The 19,816-nt window shown below is 34.3% G+C and overlaps 1 protein-coding gene across 2 annotated transcripts in view; it reads left to right on the top strand.

Annotated features, from left to right (window-relative positions):
• The window catches only part of Ctns (lysosomal cystine transporter cystinosin), a 59,380-nt gene extending 41,065 nt beyond the window's left edge, over positions 1 to 18,315 (top strand). Inside the window, exons 7-10 of one of the 2 annotated variants that reach the window (XM_089100788.1) lie at positions 1,836 to 1,953; positions 6,153 to 6,255; positions 12,099 to 12,212; positions 14,510 to 18,315. In XM_089100788.1, coding sequence (XP_088956914.1) covers positions 1,836 to 1,953; positions 6,153 to 6,255; positions 12,099 to 12,177 — 300 coding nt within the window. In that variant the 3' untranslated portion in view covers positions 12,178 to 12,212; positions 14,510 to 18,315. Of the gene's footprint in view, positions 1 to 1,835; positions 1,954 to 6,152; positions 6,256 to 12,098 lie in introns of both variants that reach the window. The other variant, XM_089100787.1, reaches the window with a different exon arrangement.
• Positions 18,316 to 19,816: the final 1,501 nt, after the last annotated feature.

Here is a 19,816-nt window from a genome sequence, read left to right as displayed (position 1 = left end):
TATATTTAATTCGTAACCTAGCCTAACTTAGGTACCTTTTCGCCCCCTAAACCCAAAAAAACTAAAGTTTAAAAATTTTCGATGGTATGACGGTTCGAGGTTCTGACGGATTTTGTACTGCTCCTGACGCTCCTGCTCCTGACGGTTCGATGTCCTGACTCAATGACGATGTCCTTGGCTTTTACGCTGTCCCGTAAAAGCCAATTTTATTCTTTATTCTGAAGATTGTACCCAAATAGATTTTTTTCCATTTTACGAGTATCGCTTTCAAGTAAAATTTTGGGCAGTTTTCTGTATTTGTTGTTGCCCATATTCTCCCTGGAAATATTGGATATTTGTAATATAGTCCTTTCAGCGAATTTTTCATCCGAACAAATTTAATTTAATTCAACTGTTCAATTTTAAATCTAATTCAGAATCGTTTAAATGAATTTGTTGATCTTTGGAGTAGAAGTTGCTATAACAGTAAATTTTAGGAACGTTTCGGACGCTCAAGATTTTTACAATTTTGTAATATTGTATTATATTCTCCATTTGATTCGTCTATCTTTGTCCTTTTTCAGATTTAACCCCCTTCTCCCTCAAGAAAAAAACCTCGTTACCAATGTCACACTGGAATATTTAGTGAATTAATGAGATTTATTTCCCGTTTTAAACTACAGTTAACAAACTGAGTAATAATAAGTAATGAAAAAGGAGGAAAAAGATAAGAGAAATGAATAAAAAACGAGGGAAATAAAAAAACACAATATACACAGCAATAAAAATGAAGATCTTCCAGTGAATCAACTAAAACGGGACAGATATAATGCAATTTAAGTATGTATTTCGAAAAAAAAAGACGAACAAAATTGTGGTTCGGATGAAGCAAACTTCAAAATGTGTTATGTATTTCAATAACGGCAGTAAGAGGATCTGTATCTCCATACTCTGAATTTTCTGGTCCAGTGATGCGGCTCAATAGTAACCGAAGAGCTAAGCAACAGTCTGAAACAGTCTCATATAAAATTCATCGAATTTAATGTTGCTCATCAAAAGTTACGTGCCAGAGAAAATTTGTCCAGTTTATGAAAAAGAGGGGAGCACCCCCAAAACAGCAAGGGATCCTAATGAAAATCACACCATCAGATTCAGCATACCAGATAACCGCAATGTTAATGTTTCAAGCTCATATGTACAAAAATGTGGACATTTGCATTTTTTTGCGAGAAGAAAGATGAGAGATGCGTTTTTATTTGTTTGTTTTGGTTGTTTTGTTGTTGTTTTTCAGGGGTGATCGTATCGAACCAGTGAACGTAGAATTATGGGCGGCTCATTTGATCGGAAATCAAAAGTTCGAGTTCCCTTTTTAAGTGACCAAAAATATTGGAGGGGAGCTAGCCCCCCTCCCGTGCTCATTTCTTCCCAAAGTCGCCCGATCAAAATTCTGAGAAAACTATTTTTTCAGCATAATCGAAAAATGTAATAGGTATGTCTTTTAAGATGACTTCACCTTTATTTGTACATAAACTGTAAATTTCATACTTAAACAAAATTGTTCAGATTAAAAAAAAAACACGTAATTTTTAAAAAATTCATGTTTCTGCACTTTCCAAAGACAGTTCTTATTTGAATTCTTGTTAATGTGTCAAAAATATGTTTTAAGGGCCTGTAACTGGTTCATTACCTTATTTTAATTTTCTTTTTCACCTTAATGGATAAAAGGAGGAGCCCAAGGTAATGGGCTCCTCCCATTACCTTGGTGCGCTCAATATGAAGGTGCGCTCAAATATGAAGACTGAAGTTAGTTTCTGTGTTAGCTGGTTTTACTTTGTATTTATCGTATTTATTTCTAGGCCTTTTTGAACTATAAGCGGAAAAGCACAGAGGGCTGGTCTATTGGCAATGTACTTTTAGACTTTACTGGTGGTCTACTGAGTATTATGCAAATGTTCTTCCTGGCTTATAATAATGGTGAGATATTTTTAGTACATTTTAATAGTGCCAAGGACCAAAAAAAGAAATCTGATTGCTTGAGTTGATTTAGCAGAAATTTACACAACTGAATATATAAAAGAACAATGGGAAAAGTCAAGAATTCAATTTTGGTAGTAGTCGGCACCAAATTTGAAAAAAAAATTATGGGTGTTGTATAAGTGAAAAAAATACGGCGCCAAACGGCATAGTAAGGTATGGCTTTTATTTGAAGGTGTAGTTGTCGGTTTGGAATTAACGGATTGCTAGTGTTTGAATTTTTACAAATAACAGCATTGTCAAATTTAATTATTTTTATAAATTTATTTTGACGGTTCAGTGTGGCAACACTGACGAAATGTGTGCTGCTCTAAAAACTTCATAATCTTTAAATAATCAAAAGAAAAATATTAGAAAGTCTTGGTTTTCAGGTATGAATAGAACTAAGATAGGTCGGGAGGGGGGGCTTTTTTTTGGTGTCCTTGGCACTTTTAGATTCGTTTTTATCTACTCTGACTACAAAGGTTTTTCTATTTAATTTTCATGTTTAAAGTAGACTAGATTGTTTTATATTTATTCAATTACTGTTTGTTTTTAAATAATTTATTGTTTTATGATATATTTTATAAGGCATTATAATTATTGTTTATGTTTGTTGAATCAAATATGTTTAGTTTGGTTTATAAAATTTACAAATCGATAATTTACAAATAAAATTTATTTAACAAATAAAATTTACAAATCGATCGCTATAATCCTATGGCATCCGAAAAGAGGAGTCTTGTCTCATTTAATTCATATATGTGGCCTCGTATTTTTAACTAGTAAATAATAGTAAATAGTTGATAGTTAATATAGTTAATGTAGTAAATATAGTTAATATAGTTAATTTTCGGCATATCAGATACTTTGAAGTACCTGGCGCCGTGAATATTGGAATAAATAAAAAAATAAAAATTAAATAAAAATAAATAAATATGGAAATTGGCTTGAATTTGGTTCTGATTTATAGCATAGTTAATAAAAGTGTAGTTGGTAAAAGTTATAAAATAAGATAAATAAAGTCCTTCCTAATTCTCTGTTCTTAAATAAAAAATTAAATGACAATATTGGGAACTTGTTAAATAACCCGACCACAGTCAAGAATTTTGATCTGTGTGATCTGAGAAAAACCGGTTTTGTCTGTCTGCAGTAGGTTATAATTAGCTTAATCTCATTGAGAGAGACTACGACGTAGGTATATTTTAATTAAATATTTAATTTATAGAGGTAGTTAGGTATTTGACATAATACGTTCTGCGCTGCCTGCTTTCCATAATTCTCTGTTTTAGTTTCCATAATTTTGTTACTAAAGTATTATATTTTTATCACATTTCGAGATATTTCATTATGAGGAACCTAACTTCACTTCTTGAGTGTGGTTGGGATATTTAACAAGTAGCCAATATTGTTCAACTTTAAAAAGAAGTTGTAGAAGACGACTTCAAAGTCTTTTCTATAGTTTTACCTAATTATCCGCTCTTTAACCGCATTTCTCGCATGCACTTGAAATTGGATGTAGGCTACCTGTATTGGAATTTCTAAGAGTTGCTAACAGTTGTCTTTGAACTCTGAAACGGATTTATCTCTGGAACTTGATGACTCTCTCGAGAGTGCCGAATTTCCTCTTCTGGAATATTACATTTAAGTTTGATTTGTAATGATTCGTGAACCTAGTAAACCTAGTTGAAAGCGGGCAGAGAAGTGTTACAAAGATGATGCCATATCTGGATACGATGTCGAACCATATGTACCTGAAACTGAAAGATTACAGAGTAGAGCTACAAAGATGATTTCACACCGGAATATGATGTCGTACGCATATGAGCCTTGAGTTCATCGAACGTTTTTCTTGAATTAAAATGTCCTTTTATATTTCGTATGTTCTTTTACATTTCTTTTATTTTCTATTATATTTCTGATACAAATATTCTTTTATATCTATTATTAAAATATTCTTGAAGTAAAATATTCCCAACCTTACCTTATTAAACTGCTTAGATTAAACGAAAAAAGCTCACATCTCATAAATTATAGTTGTTTATCTATTTGTAAATTTCTTTCTTATGTCTCTTTATCATGTTCGCGTTTTTCCCATCTTTTTGTATTATTTTCATATATACCTTTTGTCTATTTAATCTATTTTTTCCCCTTTTCTCTTTTTTTCCGTTGATAAAAGTTTCCAGGTGTGAAAAGGAAATATTTGGACTTTTTTAAAAAGGTTGTGATATATCGAATGTAAAGGAAGATTTATTCTGTGAGGAAGAATTAGTGACAGTACTAAAAGGATTAAAAAATAATAAGACTCCAGGTGCTGACAGTGTGGTAAATGAGTTTCTTAAATATGGTGGCTCTGGGTTTAGAAATAAGTTGCTGATGATTGTGAATATGATTTTTGAAAAAGGGGAAGTACTTAAGATTTTAGGAAAACTTTAATTAAACCACTGTATAGGAAAGGTGCTAAAAGTGAGTGTGGTAATTATCGAGGCATTAGTCTGGTCTCTGTAGGTAGCAAATTACTTAGTAATATGATACTTTTTAGACTGAGAGATGCTGTAGACAAAGTTTTAAGAGAAGAACAACGTAGTTTTAGAAAAGGTAGAGGATGTGTCGACCAAATTTTCACTCTTAGATTAATAATTGAGAAGTGCCTGAGTTGTCAAACACCTTTGGTCCTCAGTTTTGTAGATTTTGAGCAAGCGTTCGATTCTACTGATTGAAGAGCTTTAGCAAAGGTCTTATCCTTGTATGGTATACCAGACAAATACATTAATGTGATTAGTGCTATGTACGAGAATAACACTGCTGCGGATAAGGTAGGAAATGAGGTTAGCAGCTGGTTTTGTATCAAATCAGGAGTTAAGCAGGGTTGTGTTCTATTCCCCCTTATACGGATCATTTTGATGGATTTTGTCTTAAGAAGCACAGGAAAGGCAGTGGGAGACCACGGAATCAAATAGGGAGGGAAAAATCTCCTGAACTTATATTATGCTGATGATTTAAGCATCCTAGATGAAAGTGTGAGCAAAATGAATAAACTTAGAGGTTTTGCGAGTTCAGGGTGCTAGAATAGGTTTGAAAATTAATGTTAAGAAGACTAAGTTACTGAGGCTAGGAATAAGTGAAGATGAAAAAGTGACGTTGGGTCACGAAAGATTGATCAGGTGGGCAGCTTCATTTACCTTGGTAGTATTATTAGTAAAGACGTTGGGAGCAGTGAAGATGTTAAAAGTAAAATAGCCAAGGCTCACGGTGTTTTTTTTTCACAGTTAAAAAAAAGTTTGGAAGAATAGGAAGATAAGTCTGCAAACCAAGATTAGAATATTAGAAGCTACAGTGGTGATAGCAGTCAAATATGGCCCTGAAGCATGGGCACTCCGAAAAGCGGATGAAGATTTGCTACATGTTTTTCGGAGACTCTTCACAAGTTCTTCTAGGTACCCGGCTGACTGACCGTATTTCAAATAGTAGACAGTAGCAAATAGTAGACAATAGTAGACGTATTTCAGACAGTAGGCTGTTCGAAAAATGTAGTTCAATCCCACTTTCTAGGGCTATAATGAAAGAAAGGTTAAGATGGTCAGGGCATGTTGTGCGGATGAAGGATGACAGATTGCCGAAGACTGTCCTTTTCGGCCAATCGTCGAGGATTAAACGGAAAGCAGGTCGTTTTCATCTGGGGTGAGAGGACGTCATAAAGAAAGAATTAAAGGAAATGGGAACTCCCTGGGAGGGTGTAAAAGGGAGGCTTTGAATAAATTGGGATGTAGGAGGAGCGTGCGTAGCTGTGTCGGCCTCAGGTGGTTTGGTGTTGGGGTGAGTTGTTAGTAGTAGTAGTAGTATTAGTATATGTGATTTTTTTTTTCTTTCGAATTTTTTTTTTCAGCTTTCCTTATAGTCATTATAAGTTTTATCTGTTATAATATTTCTATTCCATTTTTGTCGTAAATGGAAAGGAAACAAGACATAAAAATTATTCTTTTCCGTGTCCCTCCCACTCCCTACTTCCTTAAAAAGACGCCTTCTGGTCTGAGTAGTTTAACATCTTAGTTGTATGAAATGTGTTTTGATTGCGAATCCAATGGTATTTTTTTTTAATGAAATATGACTTGTGAATTTAAAATTATAAATAATGTTGACGGTGACATTTTTTTTTCCAGATGATTGGGATTCAATATTTGGGGATCCAACAAAATTTGGTCTTGGAGCAGTGTCAGTATTATTTGATGTACTCTTTATATTCCAGCACTACGTTTGGTATAGGTTAGTATTTACAATTTTCTTTGTTTTTCAGCATAAATGATTCTTTTGAATTTAACGTGTACCTGAACGTAGAGACGATTTGATTAATTTCAGAATATTAAGGTTTTTTTGCATGTGATCTCCCATTTGAGAAACATTTCATCATTCTGTTCCCTTCTGAATATACTCCTTTGTTTTTGTAATGGGTACTTTGAGAGTTTATCGACCTTATAACAAATTTTCCATGTTAAAATATCTATAGCTTAGTATGCAATCTTTCAATTGTATTTTTTTATTTCCTATGTTGTGTGCACTTACAAACTTTTTATGTATATATCTTTTTTCTTATATTAATAATTTGTTGACAGAGATGCTCTTAGCCTTTACGAAGGTTTAAACTTCGCTTGTCCTTTTTTTTAAGTCTAAATGGAATTTTTATGACTGTTTTGAATTTACCCTGCCTATTAGACCTGAAGTTTCTTTTTCTTCTTTTTCTAGTGGTTTTCTTTTTTTCTTCGCATTACTTTTGCCTGCGTCCTTAAGGAAGAAATATAACTTTTTTTTAATAATATGGGTCCAAAATTTGTCAAACTCTGAACTACTTTGATTGAGTGTAAACTGATCCTGGGGCTTAAAGTAATTCCAGGAGTTGGGGTAAAAAACACAGCCCTGGAGCTATTGGATCACAGCCAACTTTGACCGACGCTCCTGTTTGCGAGAGTTGGTCTGAGTATTTGGCGTATCAATTTATGAAACCAAAACGAAGTGAAATTAGAATAAATAATAACATCAAATATAAGAAATAACAGTCACTGCTATGGATGAATAGTAGTTGTAGTGTATTGTATATTGTAAAGTATGTACAATATGTATATTTTATATATCTTTTTGTGTAGCATGTACAATATGCAATAAATTGTATATGTATAATATATATATATATTGTATAGTATGTATTGTATAGTTGTATTGTATTGTATAATGTAGTTGTATTGGTAGTAAGGTAGTTGTAGTTGGTAGTTGATTAGAGTGGAATTGAAACATCAAGAGAGGGAACTTGACTAGCATACCAGTGAAGACCCAAGAAGAAAGAGTCCATTTGCCTTTGAATTCCACTGGGGCTTATCTGGTATGTTTTTTCTTTTTGTTGACAATTCAATTCACTAAAGGATTCACTTTAATAGAGGGAGCTTATCCTTTTTTTGGACGATAATTTTGCTGTTGTTATTGGTTAATTGGTAATTGTTGTCAAGTTTTGGACATTTTATGCCGCAGAGGAGATGCCGCTCCACAGTGTAATGGAGATCCCATATGTTACCTGGTGGTAGCATGAAGAGTTGAATTAGTTGTTCCTAAGTGACAAACATTCTGAAGTTACCAGACTACAGTGTTGTCGATGAGACTCTTCTTGAATAACAGAGCATCTGAAATCAAACTAGGAGTGACTGCATTTCCAGATACGACCAGCGTATAAACTGCAGATAAATTTCAATGACAAACCTGAGATAATGCAGTTAGGTCATTTTGATAACCTGACCAGGAATTTATTTTCCAAATCGATCCCCAAGCAGTTAAACAGATATTCCGTCAAGTCTATTTTTTAACTTGGCTACATATACTGTCTGTCGATTTACGTCGTTACTTCACGGTAAATAGTCTCGTAAAGACTGAAAGTGCCCAAATTTTAGGCAGCTTTCCACGTATTAAACTTGAAAAGCGACTTCTTTCTTGGTAATTTTGTACTACGGATAAGACTGGCTTTGTGGTTGAATCGGTGAATGATGTGATCTCATTTCGGCCTTCTTGGTAATTTGTACTAAGGATAAGATTGGTTATGTGGTTGAATCGGTAAATGATGTGATCTCATTTCGACCTTCTTGGTAATTTTGTACTACGGATAAGACTGGTTTTATGGTTGAATCGGTAAATGACGTGGTCTCATTTCGGTCAACCGTCTGAGGCCAAACGGAAAGCAGGTCATCCTTGGTTGGATTGAGAGGATGCCATAAAAAGTATTTTAGGGAAATATGAACTTCCTGGCAGGGTGTAAAGAGTAAGACTTTGAATAGATTGGGATGGAGGAGGAGCCTGCGTAGCTGTGTTGGCCTCAAGCGGCTTGGTGCTGCGGTGAGTTGTTAGTAATAATGGTAGTAGTTTATGAAAAGTTAAAATGCGAAAATTAATTGAAGTTTTTGGTATAATTTCCTTCAGCTTGAAAAGTTCCACTCAAGATTTTCCTACTGTGATTATAACATCCATTCTAAATAGTATTTTAATTGCAAAAAAGTACAAACTATAAAATTGAAAAAGAAATTTAAGAATAGGCTTAGACTACCTTTTAGGTTATATTTGCTGTGATTTCACGATCGCATACTTCAGTTCGCATATATACATCTATATACTTCAGTTGTCCGTTCAGCGCAAAGAAATTACTAATCTCTGTCAATCCTTCGGAATGCGCACATGCCACAATCCATTTATCTGAAAAGTTGTTCACCTTGTTTGTTTTTTTCTATAGATCGGATCAGTCACTAAATTGTTTGTCAAGAATTGTTAAATTGGAAAATTGTTTTATTGTTAAAGTGTTGGTGCTGAACATTGGGCCATGATAATGGGTATTATGGGTATAATGGGTATATGGCTATAGGTATTAGAGACTATATTGCTGACGTTTACGTAAATTCTTTTCCCATTTCTTCTCTGTGGGTTGCCCTATGAATTTCATTAAATGTCAAAGAAAATTGGGCCTAAAAAGCGATTACTTGCCCCTTGCTCAGTAATTTTTTTCAATTGCCATTAATTTTCAAAACTAATTTCAATTAGCTTCAATTGATTAGTTTTCTCAGTTGTTCTTGATTAGTTGTTTAGAATCATTAGTTGATTAGAATTGTTCATGGTTAGAATTAATTATTAATGATTAGTTTTCAATTTCAATTAGTTAATTTTGAGCAGAATGATTGATTCCAATTGTCATTTAAATTCACGAAAACATATCTTCAGTAATAACAAATAAATTAGATTCACACTGTGGTAAAAATAGTGATTCCTATTGGAAGAGGCAGTTGCTGCGGTGGGCTTTTTTATAGACAAGAAATCTAAGTTCAAATCACTCTGGAATACTGATTTCTATATAAAAATTTTAATGTTAGATAAAATCAACAGATGTATCTGTTTATAATGAAAAGAAAGAAAATTGAAAAAAGTGGGTATTTGACATACTGCTTTGAAGAAAGTTGAATTTAAAATATTGGGTATGTTTTAGTAGTTTTTTGTCTTTCTTTTATGCTTTTTCTTGTTATAATGTGGTATTTTTTGTCTTTAATCTTACCAGACTATTCTTTTTAAGTTTGTTTTTATTGCTGCGCTTTGTTTTATTCTACCATTTCTGCCATTTAACTGAGTTTTCGATTAACTTGAATTTTCATTTAATGTTTGATATTTTATAGCCTATGTGAGTAACAGTAAAACCGTGCTTTCTATGAGAGATTGTTTTTAATCAGTACGTTGATTCTAATATTAACTGATTGATTGATTATAATCTCATTTATGACTTATGATAAATGAGATTTGCATGCTTCTTTAGGAATTCAAAATTCTTAATTTTCCTTATTCAGCAGTTCATTTTGGTACTTGTTGTGATGCAGCATGATACAAGGCCAAGGTTGGGCTAACCTCCACAGGGCTAAGAAACTACCTGAGAACCAAAAAAATGATGCCAATTATTTTAGCAAGTGTATAAAAACTACTTACTTATTAGCAAGCAAGGGAGTTGGCGCGTTGTCGAGCTGAGTTTGAAGCGGTCTTATTCTTTGAGATAGAGACTGAGGCACTTTAGTTTCTATTCCTCGAACAGAGTTAGTATAGCAGTACAACGCGTCTCTAAACTCAGCCAGTTAGTCTTCTTGGCTGGCTGGAAAAAAAGTAATTATATATTACTAATTATATTACATATTTATCACATTTAGTTATATTTAATTATACATTACTAAAGATTACATCGCCTGGAAGCGGAATCGGCGTATTAGACCCTTCTAAGTGAAATTGAGTTATCAGTGCCATCTATTGTGAAATTTTGTGCTCTTTCTGAGTCTGGACTCCGTTTCAGCATATCGTTTTAGCACTCCCATGCAATGCTATGAGTCAAAACCGTTTGACGTAACTTGCATTATTTTCATTTTGTTGGAAGCGTAATTGACGTATCAGTATGTGGTTTTAACAGAGGACTTTTCGACGTATCAAAAATGCGCCTTTTCAGGCGCATTCGCCTGTACTTTTTAGAAGAAAAGATTTAGAAAACGTAAACAAAATTTTGTCTTTAATCTTGTCAGACTGTTCTTTTTAAGTTTGTTTACAATGCTGTGCTTTGTTTAATCAAGTCATTAGCTGTTTCTGATTGAATAAAGACCTCTCATACAGCTGGAAAGTTTTGGCAAAAAAAATCCAGCTTCTGTTTATATACCAAAATTTTAGTTTTGCAAAAAGGGCAAGTAAAAAAGGATTCACCTTGATAGAGGGAGCGGTAATTGTATGATAAACGGCCTACCGCTCAAGTTGCTCATTCATTGACGCATTGTAGAACCGGTTTTTTTTTTTTTTTCGTTAGTTTTTTTCAGCTTAGTGTGAGACAAGACAAAGACAAGTGACAGAATATATGGGAAATGTATAATTTGAGCTATATATTTGCATATTAGGGGGGGGGGGGGGTAAAATATTTAGAAAGTATGAAGTTAGAAAACAATTCTTACTGCATAATATGCAGAATAATTGTACCTAACACATTAGGCATACAGACCCGCTATACTTACCCCACTCCCCTAATGTGCAAATATATAGCCCTAATTTGTTTCTAAAATATTATATTTTTAACTTAGTTTGGTATATTTCATTAGGATTGAGAGTCAGAGAAACATATTAGACGAACTTTAGGTAGGGCTTATATCACAAGTACCGAGGGAGCCTACTCTTTTTTTTGCACAATAATTTGCTGCTATTGGTTAATTGTCGTCAACTTTTTGACATTCTAAGCTGTTCAACTAGCGTTTTTGCCTTTTTCTTGTTTTTACTACATGTGTTTGACGTAATTTTTCTAATTTTATGATATTCTAATGACTAAAATAAGCTAGATCGTGTCCTAAAATTAGAACTTAAAATCTGACTCCCTTCAATTGGGATAACGAGAAGAATAGTTACAAAAAAAGTAAATTTTAAACAGAGAACTAATTATTTAAAAAAAATTGTTTAGCTCCCATCAGCAAGACATGGACTGGTGACCCTGTCTGTAGAGTCTGAGAGTTGTGGGCTCTGAAATTTATCAACTCTAGAGAGGTTCGTGCGCAGGTTTTTTATGGAAGGGGGGGGGGAATATCCATTGTCGAAACAAAACTGGGTAATTATATTAAAATATACCGAGGAAGGTCTAGGGAGTGGTTGTAGGGGCACATGCACCCCCCAGAAATTCGAAACTTACACTGATTACAGGAGTTGAGGGGTTAAAACACCAATGGGGAGGTCAAGCTTATTAAATACCCCTCCTAGCATTGAATCTTTATCCGCCCTTGAAAATATAGGAAATTATCTGAAAAAAGTAAAATCTGAAGATTTCGGAAGGTCCTGATCCGAAGCCCTCCTCATCCTCTGACCTCTTTTGACCTTTGACCTCCTTTGACGATAGACCTCTTTTAGGCTACCATTAGCTTTGCTTGGGATAAGCTAAAAGTGATTCATCGCTCCTTGTCTATTAAAATGATGTTGTTTGTGGAGATTGGATCGAACAATTGATAATAATATAATAAAAGAATCAAAATCAGAGGTGTCAATGCATTCCTGTTTCTTTTTTAAGTTTTAATTTTCGATAATAATTTCAGGAGGGACAATGACTATGAGCCAGTAGGACAACCTGTTCAAGAAGATGAAGAAGAAGAATCGAATGAAATAGAAACATAGATGGCATTGAAAATTAGTGTGAATTGATTGCAGTGGTAATATTGTATTTGCAGTTCCTGTGTCCACGTTTAAATAGGATATTTTAATTTTATAACCCTTAATGAGGTTGGAACTTCATAAAAACATACCGCTCTCCTTCCGAATAAGAGGTTGATTAATCTCAACGGTCTGAATCGTTCGTAACCTCTTGTTGTGGTTATGAACGGTCTGAACCATCGCATCACTCCTGTGATTTTCCGAGTAAACTGTGGCTCTCATATTATTTCGGGTTATTTACGTATCTCATTATACCCATTTTGACTTTAATATCATTCAATAAGTTAAAGTAAACACAAGGTAAAATAGAAACCACGTTTGCGCTTGGTGTCATTCAATAAGATAATATAAAAGATATTCGTTTGTAACATATAACACATCTATATTACAAACAAAAAAACATATATGTTACATATAAAATACATATATAAAACATATAAAAATTCGTGTTCGTAATTTATTGCCTGCGTGAATGGCACTGTTGATCTTTGCCCAGGTTTAGTGTTCTGTTTTAGATGAAAATATAATAAAAGGTTTTTTCTTCTATTCCGAGGAGCACTGCTCATATTTCATGTAAGAAAAAAAAAATTCACATTTTTCTGTATTTGAGGCCAAAGGTTTAAACCCAAAGACTGTGGAAAGTGCGTTGAATGTTGGTAAACCCCTGCTGATCGTGAGTTGAAAGAGGTACAAATTGTCCATACATACGCATTTTGAGGGGAAAGAAAGACCCTAGGCGCCCAGTTCTGACCAAACTCTAGATATTATAAATCTTGTGAGACTGTAATTTAAATTAGTGTAATATGTCCATCTGTCTGTAAGAACGTTTCTTGGAAGTTCCTGTTTTGAAATAAGCTATTTGTGTTGGTGGTCTTGCCAATGGTATCGCCCCCATGTCGTCCATGGGGGCATACTTTTTAGGTTGGATCATACACGGAGCATAGATTTTGTTTAGAAATCTGTTGGAAAACGGTTTGCTATATTTAATATTATTTCGCATTTCTCGTAATATTCGTAAAATGCTGTAGCCAAGGCTGTATCCAGGTTAGGGGGTTTGACCCCCCCCCCCGCCATATTTGTCTGATAGATAAAAACGTAACAAAATAAACATAAACAAATTTTTGATGTGTTTTTAAAAGTTATTTTTGTACCCCCCCCCCCCAGAAAAAATCATGGGCACTGCCCTGGCTGTAGCTAAAGACTACTATCGCAACTAACGATTTAGTGTGACAAAGCAGAATAATAAAGAATTAGTGTATATTTATTGAAATTTAAATTTTGGTCGTCTTTTTCAACAATGAGCATATATATTTAAACATATCAACGCTAATCACATTTATTCTTGAAAGGAAAGCTTTTACAGGATCTTATAAGGCATTAGAATACAGTCTGGAAATTTCCAAGTGGAAGTAGTATCAGGGTATTTGGCAAAAGTCGCTCTTTATCTTATGCCCAGTATAAAACAAAAGTAAAAAAAATTAAAAGATAGATGTGTGGTATCTTTATTTGTCCCTTTATTGTATACTTTGCCATTTTACGGGGTAAAAACAGATGGGGCTAGCTATTTTCTCTGTGGATATGCAAACTTGCTCTCATAACAGTTGCCCATACACTTCGGTTTGAACTACTTTGTTCCACCAAAGACTTCAACTCATTTAAGAGTTTAAAAGGAGTTCAATTGAGTTCGAACTCCTTTTAGTCCACATTAGTTTGTGTCCGACGAGTCCACATCTCGAGTCCAACGAGTCCACATCTCGTTTGGTAAACGAGATATAAAGGGATAATCTATGATAGTAATGGAGTATGTTATTATAATAAATATAATATTGTATAGATCAAGTTATTCTAATGCAGCAAATTGTTTTCATTCAGCATTAAATTAAAATATGTTTTTTTTTATAATAATTCTTGACAAACTTAATGCAAGTTTTTTAGTAGTTAGAAATAGAGGAATGCATCTCTGTTCGCGCACAGAATCAAAATTAACTAGTAGCTTTCAAATAAAAGTAAGGAATAACATTGGAAATTTTAAATAAGTGTAAGTTACAATAAGTATAATAAGGACTTCCCCCCCCCCCCCCCTCAATAAAAATTTGAAATAAATTTAATTGATTTAAAAAACACATTGTTTTAAAAAGAAAAAAAAATCAAAGAAAAGTAAAGAGCCAACTTAAGATGATATATGAGTAGAAATAAAGTCATATAATTAATCGTACGACTTTATGTCATAATAATTATATGTCTTAATATGACTTAATGTCTTAATAATAATAATTTGTGTACTTATCTCTTATAGCCACGAAACTCAAGTTCTTGGTCTGGCAGAACCAGTTTCGTTCTCTATTTCAACATGTACTTGGTGATAATCAGCTTAGCCTGAGAGAGTGTATATACACTATAATGTAGGTATATTTTAGTCAAACATTTTAGTTGGTATTTTGGCTTGGTTAGGCTGGAAACCATTTAATATAATGCGTTCTGGGGGACATGATTTCCATAATTCTTTGTTGTAGTTTCCATAATTTTGTTACTAAAGTATTTTATTTTCATCATACTTTGGTATATTTCATTATGTTTCAGGTATATTTCATTAGGATTAACCTAACTTCATTTCTTGAGTGTGGTGGCTATAAGAGATAAGTAACATAATTTTTGTCATAATAATTATACGACAAAATAAATTATATAACTATTAATTATGTAATTGATGCGATTAATCATGTAATTAACTTAAAAGGAACTGAAACTTCTATCAATGAATAATCCCATCAAGCACAGAAATAGCAGATTCTGCTATTTCTGTGTCCATTTTCTGTATTTTTGTGTTCATTTTTGGATAAGTGGATCCGAAAATTACCAGAATTGAAATAAATAATCAATTACAATGTAAAACGCCAGCGATAACCACTATTAGGGGTTTTTGTTAATGTTATAAATTTGAAAAAATGTTCAAAATAAGTTTTACTTTCGGTAAGGAGTTCAACCAACCTCCCTCCTGGGCCCCTTTTAACCCCCAAGACATCCGATCAGAATTTTGATATGGCTTTCTGTTGAAAATAGTCAAAAGGTGCAATAAATATGGCTTCGGGGATAGCATGAACCCCAAAACTCCTATGGCGTAAATAACACAAATTGTCAATTGTTTACAGATTGATTTTATAATGACATAACGGCGGCTTGTTTGACTTTGGGTGTGCGATTGGCTCGGAACTTTCAGCTATCTGTCTCTAGGTAAGAAGGGTCAAACATTTTCCTATAGGAGGGGAAGACTGGGGTGTGAAAATAGGTCATATTCCTTTTCTGGTAAGTTGAAACGTGAGCTGTAATCCTCTGTGTCAAGAGAAACTTACTGGATAAAAAAAGTTTAGAAGCACAGTCCACCCCCCCCCAACCAAAAAAAAATTCTGGGGCCCAAAAAGACCAATTTTTTTCTGTTTGGCCTGAATCATATATGTTTAAGTCCTCAGGATATGGGGCTCCCCAAAACGGGAGCACCGAACAGGGGTAGCAACGTACGAACCTGCCCATCAAAAAAATTGTATGAATGTAGATGAATGTGTAGGTGCAGTAAGTAAGCAGTGTTGAAACCCCTGGGCAGCCTCCGTAAAAGGTCGCCCATTCGAGGTGACAGACACTCAGTGCTCACGAAGGGATGGTCGTAGGGGTTGGTGTCAAAAAGACTGCTTTGAACTTCCTGGGATGGGAGCTGAGTGGCCTCGCTTGCCACTCCTCGGGTCTGTTCACTCCCCAGAAACAAGTCTATCGTGGTAGGACTAGACTTGGCAGGGACAGGCTATTTAGGTTGAGAATTTGGAGCCTCCCTTAAACAGGGTAGGCCCTCAGGAGGGATAGTCGTGTCGAGGCTGATAGTCTAACCAGCCAAGCCTTTATCCTGGGGATCTGATTTCTCGATAAGGAAGCTGAGACGTTTGATATGGAACCTAGCTTCTGGTGAATCTTATTTGCTCCTTGTAGGTCTCTAAGGAAAGTTGCAGTCGTATAGAGTAGCTTCCTTCTTAGTACACAGTACTCGGAGATTTTTCTGTTCTCCTAAAAAAGGCTTATGCCAGATTTGGCTCTCACTCATACTATCTGTCTTGGCTCTATCTCCAATTAGCCATGGCGTGATACCAGAAACTACTTGATTTTAATTCAATGTTGACGTTAATGGGATCAAGTCCACTGCTACCTTATGGGGGATTAGGAATTCCTGAATCAAGATCGACCAGTGGTTTTACTCAGTTGTCTTCTACACCACTCCCTACAGGTTGAATTTCGCTACTGTCTTGCAGGTTGTTGCCCTGCCTTGGATTGGAGGCTGGGCTTTAGAATTAGCTTGGAACCAGGACACAAGTTTTTATTACACTGATGTACAAATAACTTTTAATCTAATTAGTGATGAACATGAATGGATTAACGAGGACATTCCCACTGTTTCTATCTACTATATAGTAAGCCCAAGACCAGAGGGACGGCCTTAGTTACGTCTGCTATGAAAGGAGACCTTGCTGAACTTAGCTCTGGTTTGGCATTTTACACTGATGTGAAAGACGTAGCGTAATTGTGAGATGCTGACCTTGGTAATGTCAGTGGCGGATCCAACGGGAGGGAGGTGAGAGGGGGGGGGGGGTGCCCCCTCCCCCTTAGCGTAGCCTAAAGTAGTGTAATTTACTTAATTAACTCAAGTTTGCGTTAATTAAACTTGCTCCTAAAGCAAATTTATCGGATCAACCTATTTTGCCCCCCCCTCCCCAAAAACAATCCTGGATCTGCCCCTGGGTAATGTATTAATATATTAAATTGTCCCTAATTATCGCAAATAAATTTGCATACATGGTTATAGACAAGCAAATGCGTGAATTTAAATTCCTTTCTGGTTGGCTAAAAAATTGAGACCCTCATCCCCCTTTTCCCCGTGTAAAAAAAGACAATGAAACACAAGATTTAATTTTATCCCGTAAAGGTTGTCCAAAAACCCTAAACTTCTGTGGGAATTTTCTGAAAATGTGAGAGCATTTTGATATTTAAGCGTTTCTGAGACCTAACCTAACAAATGAAGGAAGTATTTGATCTCCCAAAAGGTTTAACTCTGTCCAGCGACATGTTCCAGCGAATGGTATCTGTGACAGAATTAGACTTGGATAATGTGCAAAATAGTTGAATTATATGAAAAATAAGAAACAAATGGCATATCCTAAAATGTTGATATATTCCCAAGACCAGTGGCCCAAAGCCTCCCATGCCACTTTGTATATTCCGTATACTAATTATACACATAATTTAACAACATAAATGTATATAGATTGATTTCAGGTCAGAAGATCATAAATGTTAAAGCCGAATAATAACTAGTAGGTAAAACATGTAACAGAAAGAAGAAAAAAATGGGTCGTCGCATTACGGAATTTAGTAATTCTTATTAATGAGTTTATCTCCTATCCATGAAAAACCTTATGTTTAGGTTTATTAGTGTGTGTCGAGTTTATGTAGTGCAAATAATACTTCGTTGCAATATTCATATTTTAATGTTTTATCCACTTGTCTTACATTCCTCTTATCACTTAAATATCTCTTGTACAAATCCCTCCTCCTCTCTACTAAACTTGAAGCATTTTTTACTAATATTCCTAGCTAATACCTAAGCTAGTATTCTAACTTTCCTCTCAGAGACACCGTCTGCGACTTAACAGCTATTGTCAAAATGCTTGAATTACATGAAAAAAAAAAAGAAACTGTGCATATCCTAAAATCTGGGGATTTTCCCGGGAACGGTGGCCCAAATCCTTCCATATTCCTTTGTACATGCTATATAATAATTATGTTGATAATTTACAAAATAAACATAAATAGATTGATTTCAAATAGAAGCTCTTAAAAATTAAAGCTAGTTGGTAATGAAAAGAAGAGAAATAAATGGGTTTTCGTATTAGAGAATTTTGTAATTCTTATGAGTGAATTTTTTGCCTAGCCATGAAATACTTTACGTTTGAGCTTGTTAGTGTGTGTACATTTTATGCAGTGCAAGTATTATTTCGTTGTAAAGAATTTGTATTTCGAGACTGATTCTGTTTTAATGATCCCTTTACTGAAATAAAGGCTCTTTCATTTGAATTTCTTGTTTTGTCTTATTTCATTTGTTGGTTAGGCTTCTCTTTTATAGATTAGGTCAAAGAGTGTGGGTAACTTACAATAGTGGGAACTGACTCTAGTGTCGACAAAAAAAGGTATCAGCGACATCTAGCATTTGGTGATACTTGCCATTTTCAGTGTAATAATAAGAGTATTTAATTTTAATCAGTGCAATGGGTAAAAATTAAACAGTGACAAGTGTTTGATCGCAGTTCCTGACAAAAGAACGATTATATAGCTTGAAAACGCTAAATGTTGGCTGACGCTAGATGGCGTTGATAGCTGCTTTTTGTTGTCAAAACTAGCACCAGTTTCGACTCTTATAAGTTACCCATACTTTTTGGGTTAGGTATAATCAGCAAGTATTACGACAAAAAACTGCCATGTCTACACTGTCATGAACTTCCAAGGATAAGCGAAGCTGTGTTATAAGACCTGCTAGTTATTCCCAAAATATTGCGAATATCGACCGAAAAACTACGTTAATTGAAGATTGACCATGCTCCAAATGCCCTAATCAGCTCATTTCAGTACATTGGCATAAACAGTCTTCAAAATTGTAGTAAATATCCAGCCCTTTTGCTGCTGCCACCACTTATATTACCACTCCTTCCGTGTCTACTGCTGCTGCTGCTATTACCACCAATGCTCCTATCGTGACAACCATACCATAACTAGTTCTACCTTTCTGTATGGTAATCAATACTAACTATTATTATGATTAAAATCTTTTAACCAGCCATTCCAATAATTACACGCATTCAACTAAAATAACGAAAAAATTAACAAAAAAATACATTAAAAACAAAGTTTTTACATAAGATGATTAAGTAAAGATTACATAAAAAGTAACAAATTAAGTAAAAATTACAAAATAAAACGAACAAAACTAACATGCATTAAGAAATAAACCCAGTTAGTAAAAAAAGAGATAACACCAAAGATGAAGACAAAATTAAAATGAACAGAAATTACCACCAGTAAGTGTGTTGTCGCAGCCCCCTCCAAGAAGGTTTGAGTGTTATTTAGACTTTAATTAGACATACTTTTGTTTTCTACGAAAAAAACACTACTCATATTGTCAGAAAATAATTCCTTGTGGGTATGATGTTTGTGGAATAGTTTTAATTTAACTAGTCTAAAATGGCGCTAATTTTTGCTAAAATTAGAGGCAATCATGAGTAACTCTAGGCAAGAACTCAAATGTAAATTTTTCTTCGGTTAAAAAACTCAGTGAGAGAATCTAAAAGTGTTCTTAAAAAATTGTGTTCGACGTTCTTTATAATTCGTAATTGAAGGCCGTCCAGCGGTTTTTTCACTTTTAAACTTATAAATAACAGGTTTGTTAGTATGAAGGAAATTCGTAATTTATTGCCTTTTCTGCCGTCCAACTGTTAGATAATAGTTTTTTGTTTTTTTTAGGCTGGCAGAAATAAAGTTGCTAGCCAACAATTCGCAGAAACGTAATAAGTGG

The sequence above is a fragment of the Artemia sp. Qi Xiang Cuo genome, chromosome 14, assembly GCF_049724085.1.
Source record: "Artemia sp. Qi Xiang Cuo chromosome 14, ASM4972408v1, whole genome shotgun sequence".
Lineage (NCBI taxonomy): Eukaryota > Metazoa > Arthropoda > Branchiopoda > Anostraca > Artemiidae > Artemia > Artemia sp. Qi Xiang Cuo.
This window is presented reverse-complemented; position numbering and strand designations above follow the sequence as displayed.